Source organism: Lytechinus variegatus, chromosome 11 (genome assembly GCF_018143015.1).
Source record: "Lytechinus variegatus isolate NC3 chromosome 11, Lvar_3.0, whole genome shotgun sequence".
NCBI lineage: Eukaryota > Metazoa > Echinodermata > Echinoidea > Temnopleuroida > Toxopneustidae > Lytechinus > Lytechinus variegatus.
The window spans coordinates 8,736,203-8,752,363 of record NC_054750.1 but is presented as its reverse complement, the minus strand read 5'-3'; the positions used below and the strand labels follow the sequence as shown (position 1 = coordinate 8,752,363).

The 16,161-nt window shown below is 33.8% G+C and overlaps 1 protein-coding gene across 1 annotated transcript; it reads left to right on the top strand.

The window, feature by feature from the left end:
• The first annotated feature begins 353 nt into the window (after window positions 1-353).
• On the top strand, window positions 354-16,152 carry LOC121424191. The gene is made up of 16 exons (XM_041619800.1): window positions 354-389; window positions 2,207-2,324; window positions 3,029-3,152; window positions 3,737-3,915; window positions 4,447-4,612; window positions 5,318-5,429; window positions 5,792-5,924; window positions 6,266-6,364; window positions 8,416-8,560; window positions 9,047-9,147; window positions 9,955-10,209; window positions 11,615-11,766; window positions 12,393-12,594; window positions 13,173-13,310; window positions 14,563-14,727; window positions 15,980-16,152. Exons 1-16 carry the CDS (start codon window positions 354-356, stop codon window positions 16,150-16,152), a joined length of 2,298 nt encoding a protein of 765 aa, XP_041475734.1.
• The last annotated feature ends 9 nt before the right edge of the window (window positions 16,153-16,161 follow it).

Genomic DNA, 16,161 nt, shown 5'->3' with positions numbered 1-16,161 from the left:
TGTGCCCCTACTAGCAGCAGCAGCAGGTGGAAAACAAAATAAAAGAGGAGAAAAAATGACTTGGAACGAAAAAAAAGAAGGAAGGGTAATACAAAGAGAGGTAGAGGGCCTATAGGGGCCTATAGCCGTTTTTGGCTGCTAGTTGAAAAAATGATAATAACGAGGAGGGGGCGGGTGTAAAAAATTAATTCAGCGCGCGCGATATATCGAGTAACCGTAATATCGGATCGATATAGCCCGGCCGGCGCCGCCCATGAAAGTATGACTGTGTCTGTGAGTGTGAGCAAGATACTAAACTAAACCTAAAGTAAAGATCCATTTTACTCTCATTTTTGCAGAACCATAGATTAAGCATGCCACGGTATTTAGCACTTGACTACGCTTTCGAGGTAAAGTAGATATAACTTTAAGCCTAATTAATTAACTGTTTGTGTTTGTCGAAACCGGATCGCCCCTTTTTCGACTTCCGTCGGTCGGGCCTCCCCGCCCCGGCGCGGTGGAGCTCCCTGCCATGCCGATGGACGTGCATTATGGCATTATCTAACATTAGCAGCGTTAGTTTAAATCAACTGTTAGAAGAAAAAAAAGGAAAGCGACGATTGGACCAAAGATTGTTAATATTTAGTAATTAAAATTTGCTATATGGAAATCTAGTACCGTACGTGGTCTAGAGTCTAGGCTTTCAATGGTTCTGATCGAGTGAGGGGGGGGGGGGGAGGGGCAAAAAAAGGCACTTTTTAGGCCTAGTATGACTTTGTCCTTGTAGGTTTATTAACAAATGATAATGATATTAACAACTAAGAACCTCTAGGCCTAGTCTAGAATCCAACTTGGGCCTAATGTTAGAACCTAGGCCTATGGCTATGGCTATGCCAATTTTGATATTTGAACAAATTATCTTTCACTTATTTTGTGGCAAATGACTAGGCCTAGATCTAAAAAAAAGATCAACATTAATATTAATTAGGCCTTAGATTAGGGGGCCTAACCAAATAGAAAATATAAAAACCTCAAAATAAAATCCTGCTGTGTTTTTCGAACACCTCTTGATTTTGCCGCCCGATGTAACTTTAGTTAGAATAGAAGGGGTCCTTGAGAGCTCTAGTCTATGCGCTCGATTTATCACGCAAAAAAAGAAGAATTATTTCCTGTGCTTCAATTTCTAACATATGTTGTTCATTATACTTTATATATAATAGGATAATATGACATTAAAGTGAAAATAACTAAAAAATTCCAGAGTTGTGGGTTTTCTCTGCAATTTACAGAGATTATTGGTTTTTTTTTCTTCTCTTTTTTTGGGGGGGGTGGATGGGGGAAGGGTGGATATATTTCAGGACGGGTTGTTTTGTCCTATATCAAACTGCATTTTTTGATAACTTCGTATTTATTTTGTATTTCTCCCATTTATTTGTTTTGTCTTTTCATTATATATATGTATTTGTACTTTGTTATTTGTTGTGTTATCTATATTTTGAGGGGGCCCACATTGTACAAGCATTGCTTTTTAGTGGGTCCCTCCATTTCCATCTTAATTTAAACTTCTATTGAAAAATAGTATACATGTTCAAAACCAACAATGTGTTGCCCAAATTGTCTAAGTGTTTTTTCACAACATATGTATTATTATTTTTTTTGCAATGGATACATATATTTAGGTTTATATATGGTATACAATTTGTCTTTGTTTGATGGAAGTGAAATAAATAAATTTGAATTAACTGCAGCTTCCGTAGAAAAATGAAAAAGCCTAGGAATCATTCATCACTCTGCAGTCACACACAAAGTGCACATTTGCTATTAAAAACTGCATGCGCGATGAGTGGTGCGTAGCCTTAGGGCCCCCTACCATTCATCATGTTCCTACACCTCCCGTGTCTGGTTAGAAAGTGTATGCATGAACAAGGGCAAGGTTACTATCCAAATTTTGAGCACAAGGTCAAGTAGATCTAGGTCTATCATTATGAGTTGAAGAAAATTGATATTGTTGATCTACAGTAGATGTTGACTTAGTCTTGATGTACATGTACTCCTGATGTACAGTAGTTCTAATTAAGTTAGATCTAGTCTAGCACACTGCTGAGTCTAAAAATGAATTTATTTCATAAAATAAACTTAGCCTAAATCTAAATAATTATTACTAACTCTAAGTTCACAAAACAAGTTGTAGATCTGCTTGCAGTTTTTGTCATTCTCTTTTTTCTAGGCAATTAAAGAGCATCAAAATTTCCTGAGTATATTCCTCTTGGCTCTGCCATCAAGTCTTGATGTTCATTCAAATGTCAAAAGAGATGATGACAGTTACAAATTGCCTTGGCTTAAATGTAAGTAATAAGAACTACAACTTGGGAACATTTCATGAAGAAAGTCTCTGCAGTAATTTATACTATTGTTATTAGCTTCCTAGATCCTTGCATCTGATTGGCTGCAACCAAAATTTGTCAGCAAAAATCACTTTAGTGCGTACCGTATAATTTAACAATTTTCTTGGATCTTATTGCTAAATTAAGTTTTTCTCTTCCCATGTGTAGGCCTATTCAGTAATAGACAGAGATGCTAAGAAATTAATTAAGTTAAGTTTTTCAAACACTGGAGTTATATTTGATAATAGAGCAGAAAGAGTGCAACACTAGCAATGCACAGTTTAAAGAAGTTTCCTACCCCAATGAGCGATTGTCTTTTTTTCTCCTCAACTTGAACTTAGTCTTGAATTTTCAAACCTGAAGTTGCTTGAATGAAAGTATACTATGCATTTTTGTGTGTGACAAAGTCTCATCAATTTGTGCAACTTTACAAATACATGTACATGTAATTTCAACAGAAGAAGCAAATTTTTAAAAAAGATGGTTTTGACTTTGAATTCTATGAGGTATTAATGAATTTAAGATTGTGTTTCAATAATCCTGAATATAAAGAAACATGCAAGCCTAAAGGGGTTAGATATTTCTGATCACTAAATGCAGAATAGAAGTGATGGTGAATGCTTCATAATCAGTGATTAATTTCTTTTATTTATTTTTTCAAACAGTGAAAGGCAAGAGTACATTAAGCTCCTTGACTGATTGTTCTGGAATAAAAGAATCCTTGAGGCAAATTGTTCCTTCTTCTTTTGAACGAGGATTAGAGACAATCTCGGAAGAAACACTTCATTTGTAAGCAAAGCATCTACCTTTGACAATGTATTGTGCTGATATTATGTGATGAATTTTCATGAAACCTTTGTTTTTGTTTCTCTTATTGTTCTGTTTTATACTTGAAACCAGAATGAACTCCCCTTTTAAACTATTAAACACTATGTTCAAGATAATTTGGGTGAGAGTCTCAGAAAAGTATAGTGAAATTATATTATATTTAACAAGTTATTAAATTTTGATTGCAGTTATGTGAGAATCTCCTACTCTAATCCTTTGTTGAACATGTTTCTTTCTGAGCATTTTTGTAAGACATATATCCTACTTGTAAGCGAACACATTTTTCTTTCAAGATGGCTCATGTCTTCTTACTTTTCCCCTTGGCTTTGGACCATGGTGGCCCGTTAACGTATGAACTTCTTTGGATTAGTTACAATTTCGCACAATATAAATTCATATGAATCCCTTAGAGATGCATTTCATGTAGCATGTTAATCATAGCTTTTAGTAACTAGTTGGCAACTCTTGAATCTTCTCTGTAAGAATGTTCAACACCTTTATTTTACAATATCTATTAGCGATACATTATTATTTTTTTTTTACAGTGAATCAGTTGAAGATGATATTGTACCAAGCTCCAATCCAGACTCTCCCCTATTGGACTATCAGACAAAGCTTAGTATCCAGTCTGAGCTCAAGCATAAAGACCCATGTGAGATTCCCAGCAGTATTGAAGGCCATCCTGTGAAGGTCCAAGAGGATGACCTTCATTGTCATTGTAAAGGTATCTAGATTTCACATTTTGTGAACATACGATAAATTATGCATGCAGAATAGATGGCATCTTCAGGTTTAAATATTGACTTTACCCTCTTCCTGACATTATTAAAATGGTTAAAAACTTAATTCTTGTGAAATTATGGTATTAAGTCGAGGTGAGAATGCTATTGTGCTTGCAAGAGATTTGGCATGCAAATATTACCAATGGCATAGGCAGTGCTTAGCACTTGCATGATTTTAGTCAAACTTAGCCAATGTCCAATTATGGTTATTATGAAAAAATGCCCGAATATTTCCAATCAGGTGTGAATGACTTGTAATTACCCTATCAATGGTACTATAGAGGTGTAAACCCTTTTTCAATCTGTCAATGTCTTATGTCCAGAACTATTGATACTAGAAGACTCATCAATTTCTATACATAATTAGCATTCATGTATATTTTTCTCAATTTTCTTTCCTATTACAGGGAATACAACATGAAAGCTCACATGAAAGTATCATGTGATTTTAATTCAAATTTTGTTTTTATTAGGAAGGGAATATGCAAGGTTCATGCTGGAGAACTTGGTTGATGTCACTTCTGACTCAAGGCAACACCAGACCTACAATGATATGTGCAAACAGTTAGTCCCTATTACTATTAAGGATCCGTTCGCAAACCTTCCTCCTGAGCAGACAGCTGAAGACCTACGATTAGGGTATGTTATCTCTGTCTTGATTTAGGATTGATATCAAATATAAGATTTATTTCATATTGAATCAAAGGGTGGCAGCTGCTTAAAGGTGGTAATACAGTTTTGGCTACTGTGCCTATATGTATACAATTCATGTCAGCCTTTAATAAAATGTTCTAAAAAATTGGGAAGTATGTATGTCATCAGGTATCTGAAGAAGAAGTTTCTTTGTACGGTATCAGATTGAATGCATTGTGAATAGTACATATAACAAATGTTTTCTTAACCAGTTTCATGGTAAACATGCTTCAAGGAACGCTTGTCTTTCTTTGCTTATCCTACTAATATAAACTTTCTTCCCTGAGTTTGCCAGCTTCTTGTTACATTGTTTCCTTAGTTATTTGCATAAAAATGCAAGTAAAGTGATAAATTTGAGGTGAAAGATCATTTAGCTATTTAATTTTGTTTTAAACAGGATGCAATGGAGAATTTGATATGCATTTAAATGCATGATCTTTTCTCTCAGAAATTTAATGCCTCAATGTTTGTTAATGGTAAACCAGATCATATTGATACATGTTGATCTCAAGTAAAATTTATTAGGAAGGAGAAAGTGAAGCGTCCACTAATAAGACATTATTAAAATAACCATGGGGAGTTAATTGTAATTAGTAGCGTATGGACCTGCTATTTCATTATTTTGATTTTTATCTCTTGAATGATCTATAGGACAAATGAACATAAAGATATCACAACTGAGCCTTTCACAGAGCTGGAGTTAATGAAAGATTTAGAGAAACTTCCTGATGCATGGAAGGACAAACAACAAAACAATGAAGAAGTGAGTAGTGGAACGTTTCTTTTTAATCTTCAATTAATATTTTTTTCGAAATCAAATTGGTGTCATAATTCTGCAAAATCTTTAGATTCAATCTGGTAATCAACAATTTGTAATCTTTCACTTTTTCTTCATTCAATAAAGTAAGATCTACTTAGAGTGAATTTACCTTTTCCACAAAAGTTGTAACTTTAGACCATTGACATGATTATGTAGAATTTCTTTACAATATGAATACTCCGTTCTTTAATTTATGATGAAACCAAATGAAATTACAACATTGTTCACTGTATTGTTGAAAGAATCAAAGATCAATGTTGTCAAATTTCCCAAGTTTTTAAATCAAATTTATCTCATTGTGAAAGCTTCTACTGCCTGAGCTGGTTTCAATGGCCCATTTTGAGAACAATCATCCAAGTATGTGTGATGTCATGCCTGACTACTGCCTAAGGTTGGAAGAGGATAGCTATACTAAGCAGTTTGATTGGTCTGAAACAGGCAAGTCTCATGAAATAGTCTCATCATTACAGTAACCTTAAAGAGTGTAAACAGTTTCATATCTAAAAATGAATTGGAAAATATATCAGCTGTTTGTCAAAGTAAGAAATCTTATAAAGCTTGACCCAGTAACATAGTGGTTAGCAATTGATTGGACTCACTTAAAATTTGATTTTATTTACTTGTGTCTATTTGCAGTTAAGTAAAATTTCTGTTGTAAATAACTTTTCATTGCATAAAGTGTTGAATTTCTTATTTTTTTTGTATTGACAATTCTTTAGATATTCTTAATAACAAAGCCTGGGAATCATAAAAATTAAAACATATATGTCAATTATCAGAGTTTCTAGGATTGGACTCCACTTCAACTAAATCACATCCAGAACAGCTTCCTCATATCAGTCAAACTGATGGTGATCCTATCAAGCTGAATTGTGAAGGTAATGGCTTTTATTGATTTCTTAAAAAAGTGAAACATACAGATAAGATAACAGATAAGGAATCACTTAACCCTAAATCTCCCGGGGTATTTTGATTCTTGTCATTCCGGGGGGGGGGGGGCATTATGGCCCCCCTTAAGATCTCGGCCGCCGATCGCGCGAGCGACGCAAAAATTTGCACGCTGGTAGTGTGCGATGTAATCTACAAGGCTGTATGGTAAAATTTTCCAAAATAATGAGATTTTATTTGATATGAATTAATTATGCTAATTTATGCATAAATCATACTTTTTGCTCTAATTCACTAAATAAAGCTCCTAGAATGCTAATTTTTGGTAAAAATTTTCTTTGTAGCATTCTTAACAATCGTAATTCAAAAAAAACTTTGGTTTGGAAATAAATTTCTTATGTATTTTATTGTTTTATGAATTTCTTATGTATTTCTTTGTTTTTTACTTTTTGTTTTTTATTGTTTTTTCAATGGAAATTGTTCCAGACATAATTCTGATCATAAACAAGGCAAAATTAATTAAGTTTAATCAGTAAAAGTAGAAATAATGATACATTTATGAATTTTGGCTAAATACGCAATTTGCATTGGATTTGTACATGAAATCACGTTTATGAGCAATTTTGGGTCTGACATGCACTTGCATAATGTTGCGTAATGTCGTAACCGCGTACCCGGGCGTCACAACTTTGGTCTCAAAATTTGCGCGAGACTTGAATGTAAAAAGTCAGTGAGCTGCGAGGTGAAAAAATTTCGCGCAGCAGATATATCGCGAAAATTGTTGAGGGGGGCCATTATGGCCCCCCCCCAGGAGAATTAGGGTTAAGGCCACCTTCCAATTGGTCTGTGTCCTGATTTTGGAACAAAACATAATACACGTAGAATTTAATGCTGATGTTGAGACATGGAATATCTCACTGTGTAATGTTCTAAACCAACCTATGAATACATGGGTGTACCTATATTCAAATCTGTGAATATGCTAACCTTATTTGAATAAAAAAAATATATATATCTAGTCGTATTGACGTCATAGCAATTGGCTGCGATTTGAAACTAATTTGGTCTTTACTAAAAAATAAAGGCTTGCAATCATCAATATATTATTTCAGTTCTTTTAAACCTCAAATAAAAATAGATTTTTCATTCACATTATCAAAAAATGAGGAAAATGCAATATGTTCACAAATTTGAATGAGGGTGTGCAGAGGCATTTAGAAAGTCCAGGGGCCTGTTGCATGAAACTTTTTACCTGAGTAAACTCTGGTAAAAACTGAAAACTAAGGTTAGTCTGATTTCTGCCATTGACTTTAACACGGCAAAAACTCCGGTAAAATCAACCTGAATTTTCTCAGGTAAAAAGTTTTGTGCAACGGGACCCTGTTGTATTATGCTGACTGATCTCAAGTGAGCTTTACAGTTTAATTACTTATTTAAGAAAATTATAGCACTAAAGGATAGTTTGTGAAGAAAATGTGATACAGGGGGGGGCAGCTCCGTTGGGATATGACGTTATAAAAAAAATAGAGAAAAAAAATTTAAAAAGTGTTTTAAAAAAGGTGAAGTCTGAGCAGGGTGACTCTATAATATGCCTGCTAGTGAATCAAGCAAATTTTTTGTATCTAGGCTGTCCCCCCTTCCCCATTTAAATTTTCTTTTTTTTAAACATAGTATATTTTTAGGCTGAGTATCTATGATAGAGCAATTTTGTATAGACACATCTGTGGAAGTGTGACCTAGAACTTGAAGAATAATTTACCATAATGAGAATGAACTGTACAATTCCAGGGGAGTTCAGATTTTTAGCTGATTTCAGATTTTTTGTTTTGATTTGTTTTTATTTTCAGCTTAATTTCAGCTTATTTTGGCTTTCCACTGTATAAAATGTATGGGAGCTCTTTCTATTTCAGACTTTTTTAGCACTCTTCAGCCTTTTTTCAGATCTTTTTATTTGTGACCAGTGACCACTCACACACCTGCAATTCAAAGTGGGACCCAGCTTTTAAAAATTTTGAATTTCTATGTGTCTTAATTTTTATAGGCCTTGGTCCATCGGAAGATGTGGAATCCAGTGATGTTCAAAAAAGATCTTTGGAGTCTCCACAAACCCCTATTGATGTTTCTACGACCTCAGAAAATCCAGGACAAGACAATGAGAAGCTTCCTATAACTCCTATATCATGCTTGTAAGTATGCACTTTGTGTTATTTACATTTACATTACATTTGGTTAGATTTTGGAAGTGATGGTCAAGATCTTAGCTTATGCTCAGTCAGCTGAACTCCTATCCCCCACAACCCTGTCTTTTCAGACATCAAAATATCCTGGCATTTTCAGAGTAATAATTTGTTTACCTATTTGCATAATTGAGATCAAGTTTGACTTATTTTTGTCTATATTGCAAAGAAAATACAGTTTTATTTTTTCCTGATGATTTAATCATTTAATTCCATATGGAATGTAAACTACTGTAATAACTGTTTCTTGTGATTTTCTGTTCAAGCTAATTTTGAGAAAAGTGAATAAGCATAGTACATTTTTGTAGACAGTAAGGCCTACTGCATATATGACAAGTGATTTTTATATTAGAAAAATCTTACACTGTAGTGTAATATGTGGAGTTTTTAAGTCAGGTTATTTGATGGTATGCATGTTTTATGTTTTTTACCCAGTGATACTGAGATCGTGACTCCAAAGACCAAAGAGAAGACAAAAAAGAGAATATGGAAGACTGAACAATATTTGCATGAGGCAGTGGCACTTAGTCTTAAAGGTGAGATTATGTGCTCTGATTCTCCATTAGAAGTTATTTAGATTATAAATCTTAGACTCTATTTCATCAGTCATGTTCATTTGTGAGGCTGCTTTCTACAAGGACCCCTGAGATATCTCTGTTCTCTAGTGCAAAGGAGAGATCAAGTCAGAGAGAGAGAGAGAGAGAATTTTAAAAAAGAAAACTACGTAACTGAAGTATAGAGTCATCCATAAAATAATTATTTTGTGTTTGAGGATTCTGTTCTATATCAAATATCATACAAATAATGCATGCAAATGAGTTCACTATGCAATCTATCCCTTGCTCAAGCTGAGGCTTTGTTCAATCCATTGCACTTTGCGCAATGGATTGAACACAGTATCAACATAATGGTCAAATGAAGACGTGCATCATGCATCATTTTGTTTATAAACGACTCTCCTAGTGCGCACAGTCAGCCTTGTTGATGCACTTAATTCAAAACACACTCAATGCTGCACACCTGGGAGAGAGCTTGCCATGCAATGGAAAATAAACATTGCATGCAGCACAAAATGGATCAAATATTGAATAGTTTTTAACCAATCATATTGCGAGAATCTGTGCATGAGTTGTGTAAATTCATATCAATTCACTATTAAAACACTTCATTGAGTTTCATGTTTTTTATATATATATATTGTGCTGATCCCCCCTCCCTCAATTGGGAAAAAATAAGACAGAAAAACCAACTATTTTCAAGTTATATAGTGTTAGATTACAAAAAAAATTGCGTAACATTTATTTACCCCCACCTTTTTCTGTGTGACCTGATGACGTCTTCAGTTCCTGAGGTGAAGAATATGGATAAACCTAATCCTCTCTTGTCACCCAAGTCAGAACTTGGCTTGACCAAAGAACATGGCAACACCGATGTTGATCTGTTATTACCATGGCAACTAGTCAATATGTCAAAGGTTATGAAGAACAAGAAGTTTACAATGACCATTGAGGGATTAGAGGGTGCAGATGAGATCAAAATGTTAGACAGTAAAGTGGACAGCTGCCAAGAACCAGTGGTTAAAGAAGATTTATCAATAGGTATTTATACCATGATTGTAGATATGCATGTAATGCAACCTGTCTCATTATTTAAAGTTAAAGATCATTTGCTGTGATGACACAACCTCTTATCTCAAATTAAGGGGAAATCACTAATTTCTGTTTTTAGATAATCTTCAAGACGTTTCTGATTTAATTCCAACTTTAATCTCAAAAACTGTAGCAAGTACACTGTTAAATTCCTATCTATTTACTGTTTATTTATTCCTTCTATTCCTGAATACTCTTTTTTTAAACACAAATTTGCTCTTTAGTCTGCCTTGCAGCTACATTATATAGAACTAACAACATGGATTCAATCTTTGGATTAATTATTAATTAGCCAAATGTCTGAAATTTTTGTTTGCTTTCTATTATTCTGTTATATTTGCTATTAAAAATCAGGGTAATAATAAAAACACATCTTTGAAAATTAGGTTATAAATGCCTTGCAAAGGTTTGAATTTAGAAACTTTTTCTCCCATCTAGCTTTTCATATGAAGAAAAACATTCAAACCATGGTTTAACATAGTTTACCAATTATAAAGAAATATCAACAAGTTCACATCTACTTTAGATTTATGTATTAATTATGTTGTATTTTATATAGAGAGATCTTTTCCTCTTGATGGGTCAAAATATGAGAAATATGGAAAGCAATTACAATATTTACCACAAAAGGATGAACAATGACAGTTTTTTTGATGTTCTTTAAGGCAAGATAGTTTATATCTTCATTTGATTATATTATAATTATTTATAATTTTTCTTTATTTAAAGTGTTTTCGTTTATTGTCTTTGATCATTGTTTCTTTACTCTGTAATCTTGATAGTAATTTTCATGATATTTCAACAACAACTACAAAAAATCATATGGTTGTAGGTATCTTGATATCTGATATACCGTGCTAATCATTGATATGGCACAGTATATTCACATGTACATAAATATCAGTTGCTTCATGTGCAATTACATTATAATTGATGCACTTTAAAGTATTTAGAAAGCTTTTTCTGTAATATTATTTAAAAGAAAGTAATGTGTTTATTACTGTGGAGGCCTTAGGGACTAATGCGCATCTCTATACTAGTATGTTCACATCTTCATTAGATCTAATTTTTACATTTCTTTGTTCTGAAAGTAACTGAGAGAATTTCTTACATTTTTCAGCCGCTTCAAATTTAAAGTTTTGTTAGTAGGGACTTCAATATATTGTTTTCATTTTCTTCATATTTTTTGTCATATTTGATAGTGGAGTACTCAAGTAGAAATGCTTTGGTAATGAAAACAATTGGCCTTGGAATAGGTTTTCCTACAAAGATGGCTATTATCATTTTTACAGTACACATTTATTTTTTTCCAGGAATTGTTGTTTGCATTATTTTCATATTTTTTGTTCAATAGATGATGATGAGAGTGATATAATGTTAGAGCCTTTGGAAGTGGAGACAAAGCAGCCTTCTAAAGAATGTTCATCATCTGATTCTGATGAACAAACTGAAAATTCTGAAGAGCATATGAATACGACGTCAGATACATCTGTCACTGAAAATGAGGTAAAATAAAGGCCAGTTGACTACTTGGGGAGCAATCCATCAAAACTTATTGTCTAAGAACTTATCGGATTTGACATGTTTCCTTGATTTATATTGGTTCAGACTGTTATTGGGAAGTTATTATGATTACCGTTATGATAATTGTCAGATAACACAGACTGTTGGATTATAAATCTGGCAAGATCATTCATGAGACACACCTGAGGTATGAGTGGAGGGAGAACGTGTGACCTAAAGAGAAATATTTATTATTCGTTGACTGTAAATTTTTCTACCTGGTTTGCCACAAACTTATTAATAGACTGCTAATTTTATGTTTTATGACAGTGCATACATGCACCTAATGCCTTTGAATTGGTTGGAGTGGTACATTTGCCTCTCCATCGATCTCTCTCTTCTATTTTGGTTATTCAACCCCTGTTTCACAAATGGATGAAAATTCATGCAAATTAAATAAAATTAAATAAGAATTTATAGAAGATTGTCTGTGGTATCAGTATTTGGTGAATTACGAATGTGATTTTTTAATGATTTTTCTTCATGATATTAACTCTTTTATGCCCAATGTAAGATAGTATCAAGACACAGCCTCGGTAATAACTATTCATCATGACAATTATTCACAGAAGCCACTAGCTGAGGAGAGTAAGGAGAAGAAAGAAGATGCTGCTCCCAAAAGATGTTCTCCTATAGGGGATCCATTGATGGACTTCTTAAAGCTTAGATGCAAGGAATCTCTCATCAGGAAGGACCTGCCTCCTCTCCCACCCCCACTCCTTCCAAGAGCAGATCAGAGTAGCAAAGAGCTTCAATTGAAAAGCACAAATGGTTTGTATACATCACATCCTTCTCTGGGAGGAATATGCATTTTTAATCATAGAAAAATAATATGAGGTAAATCGCCCTGTCTGAGACTTGAAATTGGGACTCTGGTCTTGGCAGTGCGTGGTTCTTTCGTATTCTTTTTCTTAGATTGTTTTTCAGTCATAACCATGTCTAAAAATAATATTCATTTTGTTTATGATAACTTAGAAAAGATTATATAATTATTAGAAGGGAGGAGAAGACAGAAAAAGATTGGGTGAGAAAGAAGAAAGAGAATGACATGGATGATGAGTGGAAGAAAAGAGAGTGCGGAAGGAGGAGGAAAAGGGAGAGGAGAATAAAGAAGGGGCAGCAATATTATTTTTTTAAGACAAACTTAAATATTTCTTGTAAACATGGTGCTATTTGAATTTGAATCTGAAATTTAGATGAAAATTAATGTGATTATGGTATCATTTGAGATTGTCAAATCAAAATAATTTACAAGAACATATAAAGTGAGAGTTATGATTAAAGCTAGTGTAAATATTCCTTTCATATTTTGGTGCTGCAAATAGTTAACAATATTTTCTGTTTTAAAGACGCAAAGACTGTTTCCAAGCCTGTGGTAATTAAAAAGGAGATTCTAGATCATGATGACTCCAAAGAATCTGAGCTAACACCTACCAAGTCTGGTAATAAAAAGTCAAAGAGCAGAACAGTTGAAGTTACTCTGACAGGTAAGATTAATTCACTTCCTACTACCAGAGCCCCGTTTTGTAACAAGTTCTGACTGATCTGATCAGCATCAACTGTATGGAAGTCCATCAATGACATAATTTTCTTCTATAGGAAATTGGCACAATGTCCTTTGTAAACAAAAAGAAGCACATTGACTTTTCGAGGAAACGATGAATACACATCGTAATCCAGAAAATATTTTGAGCAAACAGGCATTTTAAATGTTGGCGTTGCTGGCTTTCCATACTTGTGGTTGATCGTATCAATTCCAACACTTTGTAAGATGGGGCCCAGCTTACATTATGCAGCATTCATCTTCATTTTTTGGGGATCCATATTTTGGTTTGAAATTGACTGCATTTGTGTTATTATTTTGTCAAAATTACACCCTTGGTGTATGAGTATTAGTGGATTCAGCTTCCCTTGTAGGAACTAGACAAATGCAGTGTAAATGTAGAGATGAACACAAATGCTCCTACATGGTATTAATGAATATGAAAAGCTCATACCAAAGATTATCCAAACTCGAGCAAGATCTTACATCACAGATTGTCAGATGTTTAATAATGTTATGATGATTTGTAAAGGTGTATCAGACATGCCAACCATTCCCTTTTAAGAGTATTTCTTCCCTTATTTTGCTTTGAATACACCAATACTTTTTTGCATGATTTTTTTTTTTTTAATTTCCAATCATGGAGTATGTTAAAATACACAGTGTGTGATACCAGTGCAGGGGGGTGTTTCACAAAGACTTAAGTATGACTTAGAGTCGCACTTAAATGTCTAGTTGCGCGCAGTATAAAAGGCATGACACCATTGGTCAGATCATGCCAAGATGACGCGCACTACTGCGTATTGATCAATAAGATTGCGCGTTGCATATCATGTACGCGTCGAGATTTAAGTGCGACCTAAGTCATACTTAAATCTTTGTGAAACACCCCCCAGGTCCTCACAACAGGCTGGCGATTGTTACACTGAGACAAAAAATACTCTTTTTTGTCAAAAAATCCTTTTTTAATACCCTTTTAATACCCTTTTTGTTGTAGATGGTTGGCAGGTTTGGTGTATGGAGTTGGTTCCAAATCTAACTCAATTTATGATGTTTAGGTCCTATGATAATATTAATGCTAATATAGCATATTTATATAGCACAACTTTTCTCCTTGATAGGTATATGTACTTAAGGATCTCCTGGCAAATTTTTGAGACATAATGAATAAAATTATGTTGTGTTCTATTTTCAAGCACCATTTGTTGAGATGATGAAAGTACTAGAAGATGCCCTAACTCCAGTGATGAATCACCTTCATTCTACCAATGTACTGTCACCATCCTACACACTCCATACACTCACACCAGATGTTTCTAGATTCCTCCTACTACAGTATGAAAAGCAGAGTAAATCTACAGGTATCTTTAAATCCGCCTCACCCAATCACCCACCCCTCTCTCACAGAAGGGGTGCATTTCATGAAATAAATAATCAGTGATTTACAGGTACATATGTGATAAGCTACTGCAAATCCTTGCATATGATTGGTTTGAACAATCAGTTACTGAATATTTTCTTCATGAAACACTCCCCAGGTGGATCATCTTACACTTCATCAGATTCTCAGAGATTCCCCTGTTAAAGGAAGTGGAAATATATTCATTAATGATAAGATTTTTTTTTAAATCTCTACAGGCCTTTGAAAGGGAAGTCAGTAAAATTGATCCTCCATCCATCACAGATGTTTTGAAGGGAATCAACATGTAGCAGAATTACCCACCCACCCCCCCCCCCCATCCAAAATGAAAAAAGGCCCCATTTTGGTGTTTGAAACTAACCAGATAAGATATCATTTGGAGGATTGCTCAGATAAATTTTCAAAACTATAGAATTCATTAAGATTGTTTTGGGGAAAATGCTAATAGAACCTATATTTCAATTTTTCTGCTATAGTGATCCTTGAAAATACATTTTTTTAAGTTAATACAATTGTTTCTAATATTGTCTCATTGTGTATTGCTCTATTTTTCTTTATGTTCAAATGTTCTATATTTTTAGCAAATGTCAAACAGATTGTTACTGAGTGTACAGGTATCTGAGATCATTTGCACATAGAAATAAGATAAGTCTTTTCATTTTTTTGATGGACTCTAAAAAATTCACCATTGGGAGACATTCCAATATAAAGCTAAAACTAAACCCCTCAAAAAAAAGTTTGGATATCTGAGTTTAGCCATTTATTTCTCCCCGCTCCCATTTTTACACAATGCATATTTTATATCATGTTTTGTGGTTTATGTAGTGATGGTTCTGTGAGATAACATGGTTTGAATGAAAACTAAGAAATTGCTGAGAAACTCACTCATCACCACAGAAAAAAAAGAACAGTGACTGTCAATATTGTGTCAATTTGCAACTTTTGAATTTTGACCTTGCCCCACATTTCAAGACACTGCACCAGCAAGTGGACCATAATCATATCATGTAGGGCATCATTTTAAAGAAAATTAAATGTTCTATTTATTGATATCAATCACACATAAATATTCACTAGAACCAAGGAGGGATAATCGATCAAAGTCAGATTTCCAAACTTTTTTGAGGAGTTTAGATAATTATAATATTTGTGAATCACTCATTTATCATTCAATGTGTTCTCCCTTTTGACAGACAAAGAAGACACAGAAGAATATCAACAAATTGTTCTCCTTCACAGCTATGTAACTGCTATAGATCTGATGATACACTGTGATGCTGTATCAGCAATCATGCACTTGGCCCTTGCCAATGAGAGATATAAAGATATCCTAAGAGATTTGATATATGTACATGGATATCATTGAATTGATTGT

What these genes read in the sequence shown, in the direction of transcription:
- LOC121424191 (XM_041619800.1), top strand. Translation starts at nt 354, where the DNA reads ATGCCACGGTATTTAGCACTTGACTACGCTTTCGAG. An exon ending in CACTTGACTACGCTTTCGAG is followed by an intron (nt 390 to 2,206) that starts GTAAAGTAGATA and finishes TCTTTTTTCTAG; the next exon opens with GCAATTAAAGAGCATCAAAA. An exon ending in ATAACTCCTATATCATGCTT is followed by an intron (nt 8,561 to 9,046) that starts GTAAGTATGCAC and finishes TTTTTTACCCAG; the next exon opens with TGATACTGAGATCGTGACTC.